The sequence below is a fragment of the Girardinichthys multiradiatus genome, chromosome 3, assembly GCF_021462225.1.
Source record: "Girardinichthys multiradiatus isolate DD_20200921_A chromosome 3, DD_fGirMul_XY1, whole genome shotgun sequence".
NCBI classification, from domain to species: domain Eukaryota; kingdom Metazoa; phylum Chordata; class Actinopteri; order Cyprinodontiformes; family Goodeidae; genus Girardinichthys; species Girardinichthys multiradiatus.
The window spans coordinates 19,899,744-19,921,097 of record NC_061796.1 but is presented as its reverse complement, the minus strand read 5'-3'; the positions used below and the strand labels follow the sequence as shown (position 1 = coordinate 19,921,097).

General features: G+C 41.0%; 2 protein-coding genes across 4 annotated transcripts in view; one reads left to right on the top strand and one right to left on the bottom strand.

Moving 5' to 3' along the window:
* The first annotated feature begins 6,783 nt into the window (after positions 1 to 6,783).
* On the top strand, positions 6,784 to 14,043 carry sqlea (squalene epoxidase a). Its single transcript, XM_047358810.1, has 11 exons — positions 6,784 to 7,235; positions 7,376 to 7,634; positions 9,660 to 9,837; positions 10,006 to 10,102; positions 10,186 to 10,299; positions 10,449 to 10,620; positions 11,044 to 11,139; positions 11,897 to 12,039; positions 12,299 to 12,395; positions 12,523 to 12,610; positions 13,094 to 14,043. Exons 1-11 carry the CDS (start codon positions 6,957 to 6,959, stop codon positions 13,284 to 13,286), a joined length of 1,716 nt encoding a protein of 571 aa, XP_047214766.1. The 5' UTR covers positions 6,784 to 6,956; the 3' UTR covers positions 13,287 to 14,043.
* A 1,630-nt stretch (positions 14,044 to 15,673) lies between these two features.
* Positions 15,674 to 21,354, bottom strand: part of oxr1a (oxidation resistance 1a) — a 240,598-nt gene continuing 234,917 nt past the window's right edge. For 2 of the 3 annotated variants that reach the window (XM_047356468.1, XM_047356477.1), the window contains 2 exons: positions 20,796 to 20,921; positions 19,248 to 19,430 (listed from right to left, as the gene is read on the bottom strand). In XM_047356468.1, coding sequence (XP_047212424.1) covers positions 19,263 to 19,430; positions 20,796 to 20,921 — 294 coding nt within the window. In that variant the 3' untranslated portion in view covers positions 19,248 to 19,262. Of the gene's footprint in view, positions 17,804 to 18,608; positions 18,683 to 19,082; positions 19,179 to 19,247; positions 19,431 to 20,795; positions 20,922 to 21,354 lie in introns of those variants that run through there. The other variant, XM_047356486.1, reaches the window with a different exon arrangement.

The window sequence follows — 21,354 nt, the reverse complement described above, 5'->3', positions numbered from 1 at the left end:
TTAGAAGTTATATTACTCGTGTACATAGCAGCACACAGCATTCAAGGGCCAGGGTTCTTTCTGCACGTTACCTACCTGACCTGAGGATTTTTAGAAACGTGCTATATATTTATCGACGGCTTCAGTTAATGAAAGTACAAAGTTCATATCATATCATTTTAGTTTAGATACAGATGTGAGTATTTCAAGTCAGAGTAAACCAACACCCTGAGTATTAGACACTTCAAAGATCTTTACAGTGCCTTGCAAAACTATTCAAACGCCTTTAACCTTCCCATGTTACATTACAATCACAAACCTATACGTATTTTATTGATATTTTATGTGATAGACCCACATATAGTGGAGTATAATTATGACGTGGAATGCTAAAGGTTGATAATGGTTTTCAAATCATTTGACAAAGAGAGATCTGAAAAGTGCAGCCTAAAACCCTAAAATAAAATCCAGTGCATTTAGCAAATATTATTTACCTGTGGGACATGGCAAACGTGGACATGGACCAAATAATTATTTCTGTCCAATATGCAGAATGCCATGTATGGGGAAAATCTAACAGTGCACAACAACCTGAACACACCATCCCCACTGTGATACATGGTGGTGGCAGCATCAGGCTAAGGGTCATGCCTTTTATGAGCAGGGAATCGATTAACTCTGATCAGCTCCCCTGTAGCTTCTGATGGATTAAAAACAAAAAATTGCATGAAATAAAAATGGTAAAATTTTCTTCAGACTTTGTATGAATTAATCTCATTAATAAAGAATATTAATAAGCAAACAGCATTGTGCCAACAAAGGAGCACAGCAGACAGGTCAGGGATAGTGGAGAAGCTTAAAGTGAGGTTAGGTAATAAAACAATGTCATTACAATAGTTCAAATATAATAATAGGAGAATCTGTCAAGATGACAACTACTAATTCAATTCAGTTCATTCTGGTTTACTTATACAAGGGTTGGACAATGAAACTGAAACATCTGTCATTTTAGTGTGGGAGGTTTCATGGCTAAATTGGACCAGCCTGGTAGCCAGTCTTCATTGATTGCACATTGCACCAGTAAGAGCAGAGTGTGAAGGTTCAATTAGCAGGGTAAGAGCACAGTTTTGCTCAAAATATTGAAATGCACACAACATTATGGGTGACATACCAGAGTTCAAAAGAGGACAAATTGTTGGTGCACGTCTTGCTGGCGCATCTGTGACCAAGACACCAAGTCTTTGTGATGTATCAAGAGCCACGGTATCCAGGGTAATGTCAGCATACCACCAAGAAGGACGAACCACATCCAACAGGATTAACTGTGAATTCAAGAGGAAGCTGTCTGAAAGGGATGTTCGGGTGCTAACCTGGATTGTATCCAAAAAATATAAAACCACGACTGCCCAAATCACGGCAGAATTAAATGTGCACCTCAACTCTCCTGTTTTCACCAGAACTGTCCGTCAGGAGCTCCACAGGGTCAATATACACGGCCGGGCTGCTATAGCCAAACCTTTGATCACTCATGCCAATGCCAAACGTCGGTTTCAATGGTGCAAGGAGCACAAATCTTGGGCTGTGGACAATGTGAAACATGTATTGTTCTCTGATGAGTCCACCTTTACTGTTTTCCCCACATCCGGGAGAGTTACGGTGTAGAGAAGCCCCAAAGAAGCGTACCACCCAGACTGTTGCATGCCCAGAGTGAAGCATGGGGGTGGATCAGTGATGGTTTGGGCTGCCATATCATGGCAATCCCATGGCCCAATACTAGATGGGCGTGTCACTGCCAAGGACTACCGAACCATTCTTGAGGACCATGTGCATCCAATGGTTCAAACATTGTATCCTGAAGGCGGTGCCGTGTATCAGGATGACAATGTACCAATACACACAGCAAGACTGGTGAAAGATTGGTTTGATGAACATGAAAGTGAAGTTGAACATCTCCCATGGCCTGCACAGTCACCAGATCTAAATATTATTGAGCCACTTTGGGGTGTTTTGGAGGAGCGAGTCAGGAAACGTTTTCCTCTACCAGTATCACATAGTGACCTGGCCACTATCCTGCAAGAAGAATGGCTTAAAATCCCTCTGACCACTGTGCAGGACTTGTATATGTCATTCCCAAGACGAATTGACGCTGTATTGGCTGCAAAAGGAGGCCCTACACCATACTAATAAATTATTGTAGTCTAAAACCAGGTGTTTCAGTTTCATTGTCCAACCCCTGTATAGCAACAGTTTACAAAATGTCATCTCAAGGCACTTTACAAAGTAAATTCAATCAAATCAGACAGATTCCAAGTCATGTACATACATTACAATTGATCCTAGTTATCAAACCGTGCAGTCAAATTCAGTTTATTATTCCAATTGGTTACAAGGTTTTCTAGCTAAGTCAGTTCGAGTCAGTCATACATTCCAAAAATCTAGCCATTACAGTAAAGTTGCCAGAAGAAAGCCTTTAGTAAAAGAGAGCCACACTAAATTCCTTCTAGGCCATCTGGTGGACTCATCAAATATGTGGAGGAAGGTACTCAGGTCAGGCTAGATGAAAACCTCTTGGGCTAAATTGAAAACCCCTGAGGCAGAAAACTAACACCACGCATCACCCTGAACACACCATTCCCACTGTGATGTATGTCACTACAGCAGGGACAGGGAAGCTGACCAGACTCGGTGGAAATAGGGATAAATACAGTGTGGTTCTGAAAGAAACCCTGCTAGAAGATGCATAAGAGTTGAGACCGGGGTGGAGGGTCCACATGCTTTAAGATCAACAACCTTAAACACAAAGCTACATTGGAATGGTTTGGATCAAAACACACTTTACTGATTGGTTTTTATTTGAGAAAGACTTCAAATCCATGTACAGGTCCTTCTCAAAAAATTTGCATATTGTGATAAAGTTCATTATTTTCCATAATGTCATGATGAAAATTTAACATTCATATATTTTAGATTCATTGCACACTAACTGAAATATTTCAGGTCTTTTATTGTCTTAATACAGATGATTTTGGCATACAGCTCATGAAAACCCAAAATTCCTATCTCACAAAATTAGCATATTATTAAAAGGGTCTCTAAACGAGCTATGAACCTAATCATCTGAATCAACGAGTTAACTCTAAACACCTGCAAAAGATTCCTGAGGCCTTTAAAACTCCCAGCCTGGTTCATCACTCAAAACCCCAATCATGGGTAAGACTGCCGACCTGACTGCTGTCCAGAAGGCCACTATTGACACCCTCAAGCAAGAGGGTAAGACACAGAAAGACATTTCTGAACCAATAGGCTGTTCCCTGAGTGCTGTATCAAGGCACCTCAGTGGGAAGTCTGTGGGAAGGAAAAAATGTGGCAGAAAACGCTGCACAACGAGAAGAGGTGACCGGACCCTGAGGAAGATTGTGGAGAAGGGCCGATTCCAGACCTTGGGGGACCTGTGGAAGCAGTGGACTGAGTCTGGAGTAGAAACATCCAGAGCCACCGTGCACAGGCGTGTGCAGGAAATGGGCTACAGGTGCCGCATTCCCCAGACCTGGGCTACAGAGAAGCAGCACTGGACTGTTGCTCAGTGGTCCAAAGTACTTTTTTCAGATGAAAGCAAATTCTGCATGTCTTTCGGAAATCAAGGTGCCAGAGTCTAGAGGAAGACTGGGGAGAAGGAAATGCCAAAATGCCAGAAGTCCAGTGTCAAGTACCCACCGTCAGTGATGGTCTGGGGTGCCGTGTCAGCTGCTGGTGTTGGTCCACTGTGTTTTATCAAGGGCAGGGTCAATGCAGCTAGCTATCAGGAGATTTTGGAGCACTTCATGCTTCCATCTGCTGAAAAGCTTTATGGAAATGAAGATTTAATTTTTCAGCACGACCTGGCACCTGCTCACAGTGCCAAAACCACTGGTAAATGGTTTACTGACCATGGTATCACTGTGCTCAATTGGCCTGCCAACTCTCCTGACCTGAACCCCATAGAGAATCTGTGGGATATTGTGAAGAGAACGTTGAGAGACTCAAGACCCAACACTCTGGATGAGCTAAAGGCCGCTATCGAAGCATCCTGGGCCTCCATAAGACCTCAGCAGTGCCACAGGCTGATTGCCTCCATGCCACGCCGCATTGAAGCAGTTATTTTTGCAAAAGGATTCCTGACCAAGTATTGAGTGCATAACTGTACATGATTATTTGAAGGTTGACGTTTTTTGTATTAAAAACACTTTTCTTTTATTGGTCGGATGAAATATGCTAATTTTGTGAGATAGGAATTTTGGGTTTTCATGAGCTGTATGCCAAAATCATCTGTATTAAGACAATAAAAGACCTGAAATATTTCAGTTAGTGTGCAATGAATCTAAAATATATGAATGTTAAATTTTCATCATTACATTATAGAAAATAATTAACTTTATCACAATATGCTAATTTTTTGAGAAGGACCTGTATATTTTTGCTCCATTTCAAAGTTATGCACTAGTTTCTGTTGATCATCACATAAAATACAAAAAATACGTTTGTGGTTGTAACTTGACAGAATGTGAAAAGGGTCAGGGGAATTTAATATGAATACTTTTGCAGGCAAAAGACAAAGTAAGTCATTTCAAGGTATTGAGTTGCACATTTTGGTGAGAGAAGACAGTTTCAGAGAGGACTAAGGAAAGTCCAACATGATAGAAGTAAAAACAACATTAGACTGAGGCCCCCCAGGTCTCATCCACCTAACAGCAACAAAGCAGCACAAGCTCTCCACCCTGAATGGTTCCACAGCCATTTACAACTTGAAACATGTGTTACACACTACACTCCCTGACCATGTAGGTAAACATGTCAAAGGTAAAAACAATACAAATGAACCAAAGGATCAACAGGTGATCAACAGGACTTCAGCAGCTCTTCAAGTGAGACTGCTCCCATATTAGCTTGAAATTCTCCACCAATCCATTGAAGCTGAAGCATTCCAGATAAGAGCTGAAACACTGAAGAATCAAGAAATGATCTGCAGTTCATATCAGTCATTTTTCACCACTCTATATCCTGTGTGATAAACAGTGACCAGACGTACCCAATTTCCTGGGACAGTACCCTTTTTTGATGACCCGTACCCATCTGGCCCCGGAAATGTCTCTGATTTTAGCGTTTTATGAATGAGAGAAAAATGTTGCGTAAATTTTTATAACAATAGCCGAGTAGAAAGCGTGAGTGAGCAGGTTAGGTGCCACTTTTACCAGCGTCTGGGTAAAAAGTCACACAAACCCCCCCCCCCCCCCCCCCCCCCCCCCCCCCCCCCCCCCCCCCCCCCGCTGTTTTATAAGTCAGAACACCGTAAAATACAGTTTAAATCTGCTGTAAAAAACTGTTTTTTTTTTTTACATTCCAAAACCACCTTTTGAAGGCTGCTTTTTTGTGATTGAATTGGTCGTTTTGTGGCACTGTTGGCTTGCCATACCTAGACCTACCGTAGCTGGTCGCACTGCTGCTAATGTTAGAAGAAGAGCCGAGTGCGCTTCCTTTGAAAAATAAGTAGAGAAGAGCGCCAGCTTGACCCCACCGAGGGGAACTGGCCTCTGACATGTTCCAGTAGGCTATGTGTGAAAGGATTCATTTTGTTTGGACTCGGCTGATCCTTGCGTTATGTTTTACTAAAGATAAGGACCCAGATGCAAAATAAACCAAGCTTTTATTAACAACAAAACAAGAAAGGCTAGACAAGATGGTAACAGGATAAAAAAAAAAAAAAAAAAAACTCTTTGTAAAGAGCGGAGTGAAGCTGAAACCCCACCCAACTCAGATGGTGACCTCTGAATGACCTAAAACATTAATCTTTCATATCTCAGAAATTATACCAGCACATCCTTCTAACTGCAAGAAACCGCACAAACGGAGCACTAACCGCTCAGCATGTTTGCCTGAATGTCTTGTGGGTGGTGTCAGCTTCACTCTGCCTGATTTGGTTCGCTGGCGGACGCTCCCTCCATCTTGTAGAAATGATTGACTTTATATTTTAGAGCTAGTTTTGAGTTTTGCTAATTTATCATTGTGATTTGATCATCAAGACTTTTTAGGCTTAGTTGTGTTTATCTACTCAGTTTGGACAGATGAAAGTTCCTCAAGAGAAAATAAAGAAGTCGGTGACAGGAAATTGGAATGAGAAAAAATCTGCATGAACTGACTGTAAAAAATAAATGAAACCGTAACTGTGCCAGTTTCTTCGTTTTATTTTGATAACACTTAATTCTTCTTAAATCTCCCAGCTGGACGTGTCCGCAGATTTAATTTCAGAAACTTGGTCACCTCAGTTTGATGTTTCATGACTATTATGTCACAAGTTCCCTATATAATATGCTACTGCTTGGTTAACATTTTATGAAAACTTATTTTACTGTGTACTTTTCCCAGCCTTTTCAGACGTAACTAACTCAGAAAGAATATTAAGATAGAGCGCTCACTCTGTGTTTTTTCCTGGCTCTTTCGTTTACCCCAGAACATTATCGGTTTAGAGTCACGGAGTGAGTCATCCTGTCAGAGAGCAGAGAGGTAATCTTTACTGTCGCTTCTGCTTAGGGAAAAAAAAAAAAAGAAAAGAAATAAAACGCTCAACTTCCATTGACATCACATCATACTACCAACCTGCCGGGCGGCTCTCCAATCAGCGACATAGAGAAGCCTTGGTGGTGGCCCCGGCGTCCAATCAGAGTGTAGCGAGAGCTCTGCTCACCTTGACGTCAGTCCTGATTGGAGGGCTGTGCGGAGCAGCAGACAGAGCATGCCCCCAGCCAATGTAGAGAGGTCTCTGTTTGTTATCATAAAATATTCAGCAGCATCTCTCCAGCTGTCTGCGACCAGCTGCTGGCTTTGGGCTTTTTAATTATTTTTAGTTGCAACCGAAGAATCATAAAAAATTTTTCCCTTTCTGTTAGAAGAAGAAACATTTTCATTTTGTATTTTTAAGCGTTTTTTAAAACTTTTTTTACACCATGTGGACCTTCCTGGGAGTTGCAACTTTCACATATCTTTACAAAAAGTCCAACATGCTGCTGAGTTTGGCTCATAAGGAGCTGGTCCTGATAGCAGCGTTGTTTCTCACAGCCGGACTGCTGATCTCATATATCAGATTTGTTCATGGTCAGAAACTCTCAGTCTCTCAGATAGTATATTTGCCTTTGAGCGTCTTGTCATTTTTACCTCTTGTCAGCCGCTTAATCCCTCAAACTGCAGCTCAAACGAGCAAGAAAGCAGAGAAGAACCCTAAAAAGGTAAGTCAGTAGATATAGGCTTTACTTCTTGCTTGTTGATTTGATTTGTTTTTTGTTTTACTTGTGTTTTTTTTAATGCTTCATCTTTGTAAAGTCTAGGAATCAGAGATTATAACATTTCTGTTTTTAATTTTTTGCAGAATAAGAGAACAAGAATAAGAGCTGACACAGAGTCCTCTAGTGCAGAGGGTGCATCACTCTGTGGCTCCTCTGAGGGCCCGGAGCCAGATGTAGTAATAGTTGGGGCCGGGGTCCTAGGCTCAGCCATGGCGGCTGTCCTGGCCAGGGATGGGAGGAGGGTGACGGTGGTGGAGAGGGACCTGAAGGAACCTGACAGGATCGTGGGGGAGCTGCTCCAGCCTGGGGGACTTAGAACCCTCACAGAGCTGGGACTGGAAGGTTTGTTACCGTCCTCTGGCAGAAAACTTCCCAACATGGTCCAGATCTCGAGTTTAGATTTCTTTTGTTATGTTTTTTTATTTCAGAAAATGTGACGGGACATTACATAGAGAAAACGTAGAACAGAACAGTGAGACAGTTAAGACAGAAAAGCATACAACACATACAATTATTAATTATATTAGGAGCCATGCAGATTTTATGAAGGAGAGGGGGTGTGCACTTAATTACCTGAAGGCATCATAATAGAAGTAATTATAATACCATCAAGTATATAAAAAAATAAGTGTGAATAAACTGTTAGATCATACTATCACAGAAAAAGTCATGTTAAAGTAGGGCAGATGTAGAAAAGGTGAAGTCAGCATTTCCACCAGCCAACAAGAAGAAAAAAGCACAGAAAAGGTCAAACAAATATGACCCTCAGTCCTGATGAGTCAAATCAGTGTTAAACTTTCAATCTGATATGAAATATTAATAATATACATCTCACTAAAACTGAAGAACGCCAATGCTAGCCACACCTGGTTAAATTTATGTTTTAAAGTTTTAAAATTAATTAATTTCCAACAAAAAAATCCAACCTTCAATTTGGGTAAATCTGTTCAGACTGGAGAAATCTGATGTTTAAATTATTGTCTTGAACAGAATCACAGCTGGCACCATTATTAGGACTCCTGCTGTAAATACCACCGCCCTTTGTTAACAGGGCAGCAATTAGTCTTCTATAACGTTACAGTAGAGTGGAGCAAACTGAGAGAGGGATCTTTGACCTTTCCTCTTGGTAGGATCTCTATAGATCCTCCAGAGTCAGGACTCTTTCCTGATTCTTCGGATTACCCCAAAGATTTTCCATGCGATTCAAGTCTGGGTACTGAGATGGCGATGAAGGCAGGGTTATCTTGTATCTGGTGAACCATCCACACATCAGTAATGGTGGAACAAAAATAGCTTTTATTTCTGGCATCACTCCCAAAGAACTGGTTGACATGTAGAAAGTGTCTAATGGTTGTTATGGAGACCTGGTGACCCCCAAGACGCCACCCTCTGTAACCCTAACTTTGGTTTTCTCCCTCTTGCAAACCTGCTCACCATGCAATTAAATATGGGTCCTCCTTAGTGGCCATTGGCTAAAAGAAATGAAACCACAGGAAAAAAAAAAAATCATAGACATAAATATAAAAAAATCATTAAAAAAACAACAAAAAAATACTTTACTTACATTTATTCCAAACAAATTGTTTGGGGTACTCGACAGAAGACCAGTAAACACTGTTTCATTCTCATAACTGGCATCTAATTTTCTGTTAGTCTGGGCTTTTGGACATTCCCTTTTACTAGAAGGAAAAAAGTTGACCAGAGACCGATTCTCCTCCTGTGATGCACTTTATGGAGGATCAAATATCCTGATGATGCTAACCGCTGTACAGGGCTTTAGTACAGAGTCTGCAGAAACATGGAAAATAGACCAAATTTAATGTTGTGTTTACAAGCAGCGATTGAAAATAGTGAAATCCTTGTTGAGATGTATTTGCAGTTTCAATGTTCATAAAATGTCACAATCTCAGAGATAAGCAACTAAGATGATCAAAAAAGTAGAAATAAAACCATGTAGATTTTATTTTTTTGTGATCTCAAAAAGTGTTTCAATAATAATAACATACATTTATCAGCCTAGTTAGGTGAGATTTTAAGCACTCTTGGGGGCCCTCTCCTGGCTTGGAGGCCCTAACATGCTTAGTTCGCTTATACCTTGGGCTGGCTCTAACTGTGGAAGTACATTAAAATAGGTGAATTTTATCAAAGTTTCTTTTCCTTTCATGTCAACAGACAGAGTTCTCAAACAATGAGCAGCTAAACAGCAAACAGTTTGTTTTAAGCATATTAAAAGGAAAAACCTGCTGTCAAGTTTTAACCTACTAAATATTAATTTAGAATTTTCCAAGTTCTGCTTCATATTATTGTTTGTCCAGTAGTGAAGATGTGCTGTGTAACTGCGGTCTGCTGCGTTGTGATTGGCCTCAGGTTCAGTGGAAGGTCTGGACGCCCACCAGGTGAACGGCTATGTGATCCATGACATGGAGACCCAGTCAGAGGTGGAGGTCCCTTATCCTCGGGAGAAGGGAAGAGTCCAGTGTGGACGAGCTTTCCATCATGGCCGATTTATAGTGGGACTGAGGAGAGCTGCCATGGCTGAGCCAACGTAAGCTGAGTCTTGTGGTAAACAGTGTGCCATGCTCATCTTATGGCAAAAGTTAGCTCGCTGTTCTATTTGATAGTAAACATTGAACCTATAATGCCATGTAAAAGTTTAGGTCTTTTTTAGCCCATGTGGAAGGAATGTTCCTAACTGTTTTATTACACCCCCCAGTGTCAAGTTTATAGAAGGCACCGTGACCAGTTTGCTTGAGGAGGATGGGTGTGTAACTGGAGTGCAGTACAAGGATAAAGGAACTGGAGAAGTCAAGGTTTTGGCTTTAACTGTCAGATTAGCTTCTCATCTCATGGAAAGTATCATCTCAGAGGGCGCTAACCGTGTTGTATCCTCCAGGATATCCACGCCGGGCTGACTGTGGTGGCTGACGGCTGCTTCTCCAAATTCAGAAAGTCTCTTGTCTCTGGGAAAGCTCGCACCTCCTCTCACTTTGTTGGATGCCTCATGAAGGTAGGGAGAGGAGCATCTTTAAGTCAGAAGGATGTAAAAACATTTGTAAGGCACCTCAGGAACAGTAACAACAGGCGCATGCATAAGCAACGCTAGGTTTAACATGACGTGTCTGTCATAAAACCAGCTTCTTCTGTTGCGAACCACAGGACTGTCCCCAGTTTAAGGCCAACCATGCCGAGCTGGTTCTGGCCAACCCCAGCCCGGTGCTCATCTATCAGATCTCCTCCTCTCACACCAGGGTGCTTGTAGACATCAGAGGGGAGATGCCTCGGGACCTTCCAGGGTATATGGCTGAGAAAATATACCCACAGCTGCCAGGTAAATCTCACTCAAAGCACTTTATGTTGGATTGTTGTTTTGTCTTGTAATCCTTGATAGAGAGGAACCTTTTGACTGCAATTAAAGCTTTTCAAAGAGCAGGATCATTAAGTGTTTTCTAGGAACCACTTCAGGCTGGTGTGTGTGCACCACCAGGGAGGTTGCAGCTGAAGAATTTGACATTCATAGTGTGCTCTGTTATTCAGCTGAAATATCAAAGCCACATTATCAAAGCAGCAGGTCAAATAACCTTGACAGAGGTCCGACTGGACTGCTGCAGTCAGACACACTGATGCATTGTTAAATGTACACTCTCACTCCAAAAGAAAAGGCTTCCTTCTCATGGTTGTTACCAGCTTGCACCTGTGGGCTTTCATCCAAGTGACAGACCTCCTGTGCTCTCCCTTTCTCCCCTTCCTTCAGAGCATTTAAAGGAGCCTTTCATGGAGGCGCTACAGAACGATCGCCTCAGGTCCATGCCTGCCAGCTTCCTCCCTCCTTCCCCTGTCAACAAACCAGGTGCTGAAATCTTATTGATTGGTTTCTGGTAGGACGTAGCCGAGGAAAATACATAGAATAAACAAACTCGTCTGCTGTATGACATGTTTGGTTTAATCATACTAATGCTTCCCTTGTTATTATCTTAAAATTACTTAGCATTTCAAGGTAAAATAGAAAACATAATCCAAATGTATACTTTTATCAATATAGACTGCTATAAGGGTGCTCTGATGTAATTCCCTTATGTTGTATGCTTATCCTTACCACATTTGGTTACTGTAGGACAAACAGGATATGCTAACAGTTAAATGCACTACACTTACATGATACACTATTAATAATGTAGAGGTGAGGGTAGGATCTGGCTATATATGTTTCAGAAACTGGGTGAACTGATTATTTTTATAAAAAAAGTTGACAAGCCTGTCTTCTTAAAAGTAGACACCTTGAGAGAGGATACGGCTTTATCAGTAAACAACGGGTACAGAACATTTTTTTTTTTTGCATTTCAAAGTGACCCTAACTAAAAGTAGGTTTGTTACGTTTAGGTAGAAACATAGCAGGACGTTTTGCCTCACAGTAAACTAGGCCAAGATGCTCACTGAGGTCACCTGTAGGCTATTCTGTCCCTCACCCCCCAGTTTCTTTCACCCTGGATGTGATTTAAAGATCAGTGCATGCTGGAATCAAAGGAAACTACAAGAATATTAGTATAAAATACACATTAAACTTAACAGCACTTCATATTAGACTAACCGACGAGTGTTATTTCCAGGTGTGCTCCTCCTGGGCGACGCCTACAACATGAGGCATCCTCTGACGGGGGGAGGGATGAGTGTTGCCCTCAACGACGTAAACATCTGGAGGAGTCTGCTCAGGAACATTCCAGATCTATACGATGAGACAGCTTTGTTACAGGTGAGCAATTTGCTCGCGAGGTATAAAAATGGTAATACTGGGAATGAATATCTACAATAAGACAATTATAGTGCAACCTCTGATATAAATCACACGGCCATGTCCGGTGGCTGCAGCCAGTTGATTTTTTTTGGATCAAACTTATGCAGGAGTAGAATCTATAACTGAAGTGAGCTGCATCATGTTTTATTAAACTCTGCTATAGGTGGGAGACCATAGACCAGTGCAATTTAACACCCTGTTTTTTTTCCCCCACTAGGCAAAGAAAAAATTCCACTGGGAACGCAAGTCATCACATTCCTTTGTAGTGAATGTGTTGGCGCAGGCCCTGTATGAGCTGTTTGCGGCCACTGACGGTGAGTCATTGCTTCACTGTGCATCTAATGCCACATGAGGAAAAGTTTATGTTAATCATAAGCACAGATAATCTAAATTTGTGTTTGTGTCAGTTTCTCATCACACACTTGTTTTTGGTTTCATTAGATTCCCTTCATGAGCTAAGAAAAGCCTGTTTCCAGTATTTTAAACTTGGTGGACAGTGCATTACTGGGCCCATTGGACTCCTCTCAGTGTAAGCAGCAAATACGCACATCTGCAATTTTCAAATATTGTACATCTGAAAAGCACACTCACACTGGTAGAGTTTGCATGATATTTCTTTACACAAAACGGAAATACAGGTGCATCTAAATACACTGAAAGAATGATTTAGAGGCAACATAAAATATGAATTTTTAATACAGAAATGTTATGACTTACATAATTATAATGAAAACTACTCACTTGACCGTTGACCAGCAGACATCGACTCCCTTTACGTGAAGGTAACCCACAAAGGTCATGGGAAGAAAAAAAAATAGCCTGTTCACAGAGTGCTGTATCCAAGCATATTAATGGAAAGTTGAGAGGAAGGAAAACGTTTGGCAGAAAAAGGTGCACAAACTACTGGAATAACCACAGCCTAGAGGGGTCACCATTTCACCAGACTTTCCAAAATGTCAAACTATTCCTTTAAAACTGACATTTAAGGATAAAAACCTTTATGTTTCCACAGCTTATCACCTAAACCCATGACCCTTATTGGACACTTCTTTGCCGTGGCGCTGTATGCAATGTACTACAACTTCAAGTCTGAATCGTGGAGCACCAAACCTCGAGCTCTGTTTAAGAGCGCCGCCATCCTGTACCGGGCCTGCACCGTCTTGTTCCCACTCATCTATTCTGAACTGAAGTACCTGGTCTACTAGAGAGTACAACATGGGGACATATGATGAACCACGCCTCCACCCTAACTGCCCTGTTTGTGTTTTAGTTCTGGTGACTATAACACCGATCAGGTGCATCGGTTGCGACAGACAACAGGCCTGCTTTACAGAAGACATTTTGGCTTGAGTCTTTGATTTGACCTCAGAGTAGGACAAGTGCAGATGTTTTTAACTGCAACCCACTTCTGCATCTGTGCATGTTGGCTGTTAGTAGACCAAATTCACCTGGCCTTGTCTTTCTCTTTAACCGTATATGTTTGAATATGGACTAATTAGGCAGGAATGCCTTAAAGGCCATTTTTTGAACAGGGAGCCCTTTCTGCTGCAGATTTTATCTGGGACCTAGCTAAGAGCCTGACCCTTGTATGTATATTTTTGTGTTGCAATTTGTTTTGTAATGTTGATGAAAAACTAATTTTTATATTTTAAATTGAAAGCACAGATATGGGGATGCCAAACCGAAGGCTTTTGTATTTTTTTTCCAAACAAAATTCCTTTGTACTTTCAGTTGGTTTTACTGAGCAAAGGACCTACAGTACTTTCAGTAAAACATTTGGTATTTCCAGTCTTTGCCCGCCTGGATTTTGTGTAAATATATTAACTTAAGAGAAATGGGAATAGGTCATGGGATAACATAATGGCATCACTATTTTTATTTACATTGCTATACTTTAATGGGATTAGTTTTATTTATAAAATTCAAAGCATAATTAAAATCATTTCTAAAGTTTTAAGTTGATCAGTGGTTCAGTTTGGTTTACTTGTTGTAGAGAAACTGACTTAATTTGAAGATTTTTCATAAAGTAGTTGGAGTTAAGGTGTTTGATAAAATATCCCAGGTCTAGTGTGTAATGAATACTAATATATGACCAGCAGATGGCGCAAGCTCACAGTCAGACAATTCAAACTTGCTTTTAAGCTGATCAAGTCACAATAATCTGGATTAAGGCACCATGTTGTGCTTTAGAATTTAAACTCAGGAGATGGTACAAAAGAATATTAGGATTTATGCAGCATATTTCAGAGTTTATGTCCTGCAAGTCAGTTTCTTTAACTGACTGGAGTAACAACATTAAAAAGTGTTGTTGTTTTTTAAGCTCCGAGTTCAGTAACCAATTAACCTCTCATCACAGGAGGTTTTAACGCTCAAGAACTTCAAAATATTCACTCAATAGATTAAAAACCTAAAATATAAACAGGATGACGACAAAGAAAAAAGGTCTCACCTGTAGCCACAAGAAGTCACTTAAAGAGCCATTACAGCTGAACCAGCGTTATGAAGGGTCCAGGCCATGAAGAGGCACACTGTTTACTTTTAGACTCACACTAAACTTTCACATATATCCGGCAGATTATTTTACAGTGCAGACTTGAAGATGCACATTGTGATTGTGTAGCAACACAAAGTGCCTTTCAGAACTGTTTGCATACATGTGTCCAGCCCTTCACTTCCATCTGCAATCCAAGTCTTTTAGGGTATGTCTCCACCAGCTTTACATTTAGACAGAAACCTGCACCCAATTATCCTTGTAAAATAGCTCAAGGTCACTCCGATTAGATGCATGACTGATCAGTCATCAAATCAAGCACAAATTTCATAAATTGAATTTAGATCTGGATTCTGACCAGTTTTTCCATCTCTGCTTAGGAAACGCAAGCCCACACCATGATGCAGCCACTAACATGCTTCATCATTAAGGATTATGTTTTCAGATCGATGCGCAATGTTACATTTCTGAGATATAACGTTTTAGATGCAAGTCAAAAAGTTCAACTTTAGTCTCATCTGACCAGAACACCTTCTTCCATTTATTTGCTGTGACCCCTACAGCCAACTGTACAGTGCGAACTACAAATGCAACTTCTCATGGCTTTCTTCCTTATACTCTTCCTTAAAGGGTAGATTTGAGAAGATTTTGCATTTGTGCCACACTGATTCCATTTTTTGAGATATTCAAAGCTTTGGAAATCATTATACAACCCAACTGTGCCGTAAACCTGTAAATGTCTCCATATCATTTTCCCTGGCCTGTCAGCTGTTTCCAACTTAATGTTCTGTAACAAAGCTTTTAAGGGCTGAATACAAATGAAAGGCACAATTTAAGATTGTCTATACAAATTCTTAAAATCATGCAACATTTTCCCACTTAGAACTGTGTGCCACTTGTTGGTCTCTGACAAGAAGAATCCCAATAAAGTACACTAAAGTTTGTCTCTGTAACCAAAAACAAACACGATGAAGTTCAAAGGCTATGAATCCTTTCTGAAGAGCAATGCACAGTTACTTCTGCGGTGCAAACTGCTCTCAGACTTGCCTCTCAAATAAAAGATGACTTAAAAAAAAATCAAAAACGCAGACACCTCACAGGTTACAATTACTTCAGCTTTATTAGGATTTGTACATCACTGATACAATGCTCTGGTGAAATTAAAGTAGTAAACATATTTACTTGCTGTGACTTTCCACATGGACACAAATACTGGCGTGGAAGACCAGAATATGAGGGGAGAAGAAAAGTCAGGAGTCCATGGAGGAGGGTTGTGTTCTCCCAGGTTTATGTGCATCTGCCTTCACACCGGGTCAGACTCACCTGACGATCACGTGTGGAGAGAAACCGAGGCCTGCTGCTGTCTTTAACAACATTTTATCCCCTTTTACATCCTCAGAGTAATCCTTTTTTCCCTCAGTGCATTAGGGCATATTCCTGTTGATATTGGTAGCAGCAAGCTTTCTAGTAACAGTTAATAGTTATCATTATGGACAAAGGAGAAAAAAAAATACTGTACAGCTACTTCTAAGATAATCTAAGAACCTGACGCTTTTGAACCAGATTAAAGTGCTAGAAGCAATCCATTGATTCACACACATTATATATATATACACACGTATAAATATATATATAATATATATATTATGTATATATATATATATATATATATACACGTATATATATATATTATATATATATTATAAATATATATAATATATATTTATAATATATATATATATATATATATATATATGTGTGTGTTTGTGTAGGATTATGTAATTATATATATCTATATAGCAACATGTCTTCTATTTTAACATTAATTTACAAGGTAATATACAATATATCGTAGCAGCTGAAATATCAGCACAAATATATAACTGTCACACTCAACAGCAAAATATATATGATTATATAACCTCATATAATCATATATACAATATATAATTGTCATATATGCATGTAAAACAGGTAACCACCTCTCAGGCCTTCAAATGATACCCAGAGAAGCAATTATGTATATCAAGACGTAAAAGCTTTACACGTTTCTCTCTTGAAAGAGCGACTGGCAACGACAAAAATGCCGCAACCCGGCGGGTTATTTGAGGTCACAGGACAGTTTATTTGCATATTCCACAAATCTATTGCAACACGTTACTGTCTACGAACAGTACAGCCAGCATCCGGCCGAGGGGAGCTGGTGTTAACTGGACTCACACGTACACCCACTGAACAGAACGATACGAAAATGGGTGATGTGGTTATATCTATGTGCTTTCGGGTGGTGTGCTGTGACAGTGAACGACGGGAGGACTACAATACACAATACTCAATACGTTAAGTCTCAGGGGACAACCCAAAACTGGACTGTAAAAAGACAACCGTCCCCCCTTCCTCACTACACACACAGCAAATATTCGCTCTTCTCTTAGTTTAATGTCAACAGATCCTGCTGCAGATGTGTTTTTTTATGTTCACCACAAATCACCACTTTTGACACTCCACAATCAAGAGTAATGGAATGTGTTCAGCTCCTGTCTACGGTCTCTCCTTCTAACTGGGTCTCTCTCCATAAAGGCTGACCGCACAGTGAGTAACATCCTATTGAAGAAAAGGTTCTAGGCCGGATCCCAGAGGGTGGTGGTGATGGGATTCCTTGAGGATCTTCAAAGTTGTGATGCACTACTGGGGTGTGTTGGGGCAGCTGTCTTACTTGCAGCAGTCCCAAACCTCAGCCACAATCATCTTGACCTATGACCTCAGAGAGGAACTCCAGTTGCATTCAGTGAAGCCCCATGGTCCCCACCTTGCTTTAGCACAACCTTTCTTTTTCTTACTCTCCCTACTCTGCAAAGATGCAGCACAAGGCTGTAATAAGATACACACATAGGAAATTTTTCACACAAAAAAACAACAAAGCTCCATAATAACTGCAGTAGTAATGCACAACAAGCATCCAATAGCTGGCTTCCAGACAGGGGAGCCTTGGTGATGTGCAGTTAGGTTTGGGATGTTGCCATTGTTCTGAAGTAGGACCACTCCTTGGTTTGTCCTTTGTAGGACTTGTTTTTTCCCTGTGGTGCACCGATTTGTTATTCAAAAGCCCACACCTCTATGTCCTGGACATAGAAATCCTCCTTTTTGGAGAGCATGGGGTTCCCAAAGGTTTTACAGGAGTGACTCCTGCCGTGGTAGAGGTCTCCGTCCAACCACAGGCCAAACTCGCCGCTGGAAGAGAAGTCAAGAGACATTTTACTGAGTTTAAAGCTACTGAATGCTACTTTAAAAAGTACTCATGTTGGCGAACATTTTCACATTTGTAGAACAGGTTTAATAATTCTAACTTACAGCTCAGTTTAAAAGGCTACCGTCCAACCATAATAGACATGAACATCAGTAACTCTGGGTTTATAATGATTTCTTTGCAGAGTTGCTTTTTCAGAGGGGAATGATTATGTTACAAATAACTTCCAATGATTTTTGGAAACAAGAATTTAGTGCAATTTTTATGTTCTTACACATGATGGAACATACATGCATGCATACTACTTCCTTTTTGATGGTGGCCACTGGGTGTGAAGCAGGGTGCAGCCTATGCAAGTCACCAGTTTATTACAGCAGACACACACACACATGTATCCGTGTGTGTCTGCAAGAGGAGCATGCATGACCTTGCCGGGATTTGAACCCAGAACCGGACAACAGTGCCAACAGCTGTTCAACCTTGCAGGCTCATAATTAAAAGCCTGAAACTAATTTGACATCCAGTCTGAGCTATGATGCCTGAATATAAAATTCAGGCCAGAACCGGACCTTTGGCTTCTTCCATTTTGGAACCATTTGTGGGTTCTCCAAAAGTCGGATCTTATATTACTTTTCAAAATCAAATGTAAGCAGTGAGTGGTCCTGTTGTGTTCCTTTTAGCAAACTAAACAACCAAAAGAAATCGGATATATATTAATGCAATAGTTAAACATGAAGTGATCAAACGGACAATGACAGATATGGCTCCAATAAGTTGGATCTGGCTTACCTTCCACCACCAAAAGCCAAGGAGTCCATATCTCCTTTGACGAAAAACATGTTGTCACCAGTCCATTTGTACACCTGTGGAGAACAGGTATTCAGTGACATTTTTATAGTAATCAGATACTGAAGACCAAAGCAGAAACCAGTCAAGAATCAACAGGAAAACCTGTAACTCAGATATTCAGATTTTGTGTCAAATCATTTTTATAAGCACAAACACTTGTCTAAAATCTTTGTCTTTGATATATTGCAACAACAATATGCCTTTGCAATTCTCCTCTGCTGATATCTGGTGTGATTTATTCTGATGAAAAGGTTGTGCGCCTAATGCTCACAGCTTCAACTTCTCCATGTCTACCATTTCACAAAATCTACTTGACTTCTTTTTGTTCCTGTTGTGCAGCAAATCAGAACCCCAGGTCCTCTGGAGAACGGGAAACTTTTATCCAAGCCTGACAGCCTTAGATGGATGTTGTACCTGAAACTCTGGATTGAAGGTAAAGAGGAAGGTCTCTCCTGTGCCATAAAAGCCGTCGCTGACCTTAAAGGGTTCAGACGCCAGGGCACCAAACACCTGAGGAAAGAGACAGGAAACACTGAGCAGGGGTAGAATCAGACCTGAAATATAGCTCCACTGTACAACAGCAGAGCCTCCCCGTCATGTCCAGCTCACCTGGCCGTCGCTGTCTTTAATCACCATGAGAACCGGGGTGTCCTGGCCCTGCATGGTTCTGTACAGCGTCTTGATGCTCATGCCGTGCTTTGAAGTGCCAAACGCCAGCGTCCAGGGGTACCCGATGGTCCGTGGTGGGAGATTCCTGGCAAGCTGCGTGAGTGTGTGTGGTGTGTGTGTGTGTGGGGGGGGATCAAGAGGAGAAAAAAAAAAAAAAAGACATTGAAGCACTGAAAAGGCCACAGCCACCAATGCTCAATTACACGTGCGGTGACATTTTAACACCATCTGGTGTTTAAGGAAGAGTAACAGGGCACAAAACATCGAGATCAGCCACGAGAAAAAGAGAGGCTCTGCCGTTCCTCAGAGAGCCCGCCGGCGCTGCTGCAGACAGACCAAAGGATTAACAATGGCTGAGGGAACGGGGAGATAAAGACAACAGACGTGGCTGAGAAACAGCACAGTGTACAAAGATAAAAAAAGCACCGACTAAAACATGGAATTATTGTCAGAACTTTTAACATGAAACTGCTTGATTTTGTTCCCTGTAATGAGATTTGTCCATCTATATGCTGGTTTATGAGCACAGACTGTAGAGTTCCTATCTTAGTATAAGTCATTTACATCCCAAAAACCAAAACTGGTTATCTAGTTACTCATCAGGTAATTATGAACATTCTTCTGTGTGTCTATGCAGGGACACATTAGGTGACAACTGGGTGGGCAGGTTCTCCTGCTGAATGTAGTCACTGAGCTACCTAACAGTAGCTGCATGGGAACCTGCAGAGATGTTACAGCAGAGACTGCATCTACTCCCAAAACACAACACTGAACGTTAACTCTGGGACAGAGGACTCCGTTGGATTCATTGGGATTTTATGTGATCCAATGGAAAAGTAGGGAAATAATGGATGATTTTCAAGTCTAAAGAAAACTAAACTTATTCTCTTTATTTCTAGAATTACAAGTCTACAAATTGTGGCCTGCATTTATTTCCAGCCACCCTGACTTTGTAGATACGCTCTTGGGTGCCGTTACAGCTGAAAGCCTTTTGTGGTATGTCTCTATTAACTTTGCAAATTCTTTACAAATAGGCTCAAGCTCAGTCCTGCTGGATGGTTTGCGTCCGTGAACATTACTTTTCACAGATTCTCAATTGGATTTGGGTCTTTACTTTGACTGAGCCGTTCTCTTACATGAATATAGTTTATTTACAGCTGTTGTCCCTACAGCCTATATGCAGATGTACATAAATCTTCATTTGTATTGCTAGCAACAGTGTTTGTGGTGCTGACTAAAAGTAAACCAACTGTAATGCGCTACAGACCGATTACAATAAAGGAAATATTAGAGTGAAGCAGTGTTTTACAAGTGTTGAACAACAAGGGTTGGAATAGTAATATGTGGCACCAGCTTAGCACAGTTTCGTTTTTAACAGACTGTTTATTAGGGAGTAACATATTAAGATTTCTTGACAACTACAGTCTCATATGCCATGGATGTATAATGTTACACTACCTTCTCTATCTGGTCGGCCTCCAGGAGTTCACTGGGTTCTTTGAGGTTGGGTTTAAACGTTTCAGGCTCCAGCTCAGCTTTGATCGACATGCCATGCTTGGAGTTCACCTCTTCCTTGGTGGTAATCTACAAGCGCAAATAATCGTGAGACATCCATGTGCAGCATGAAGCAGTTTGAACTTCCTGAGACACTGACTGGGTTCAGTTATTGGTTTACCATTATAACACATAACGGGTGTATCTAGCTCAACTAGTCACGCTGTATTTAACTGTAACAACGAACAAGTAACTCTAAAAGCTGGGGCAGAAAATAATCTCTAAAAAGTTCAGGTAATTTGGTCCAGGCTGGATGGCAGGAGGAAACCCGGCGACTAAAACTCAGATAAAACTGTGCATTCTTTTGGAGTGCTAGCTGTCCTGCCAGAAGAATATACATACAGCGTTTACTAGCAACACGCTGACACTCCAACAATCTGATGGCGACAGCTGAATGTGTTCCTGTCTCTTTCCAAGGCTGGATGATCAGGACTGGGTTGGCAGGACTGAGAGCGCAGGCAGA

Bases quoted from the DNA above. Each gene is read 5' to 3' on its own strand.
- sqlea (XM_047358810.1), top strand. From the start codon at position 6,957: ATGTGGACCTTCCTGGGAGTTGCAACTTTCACATATCTTTACAAAAAG. The intron at 7,236-7,375 runs GTAAGTCAGTAG...AATTTTTTGCAG, and splicing joins CAGAGAAGAACCCTAAAAAG to AATAAGAGAACAAGAATAAG. The intron at 12,611-13,093 runs GTAAGCAGCAAA...ATGTTTCCACAG, and splicing joins CCCATTGGACTCCTCTCAGT to CTTATCACCTAAACCCATGA.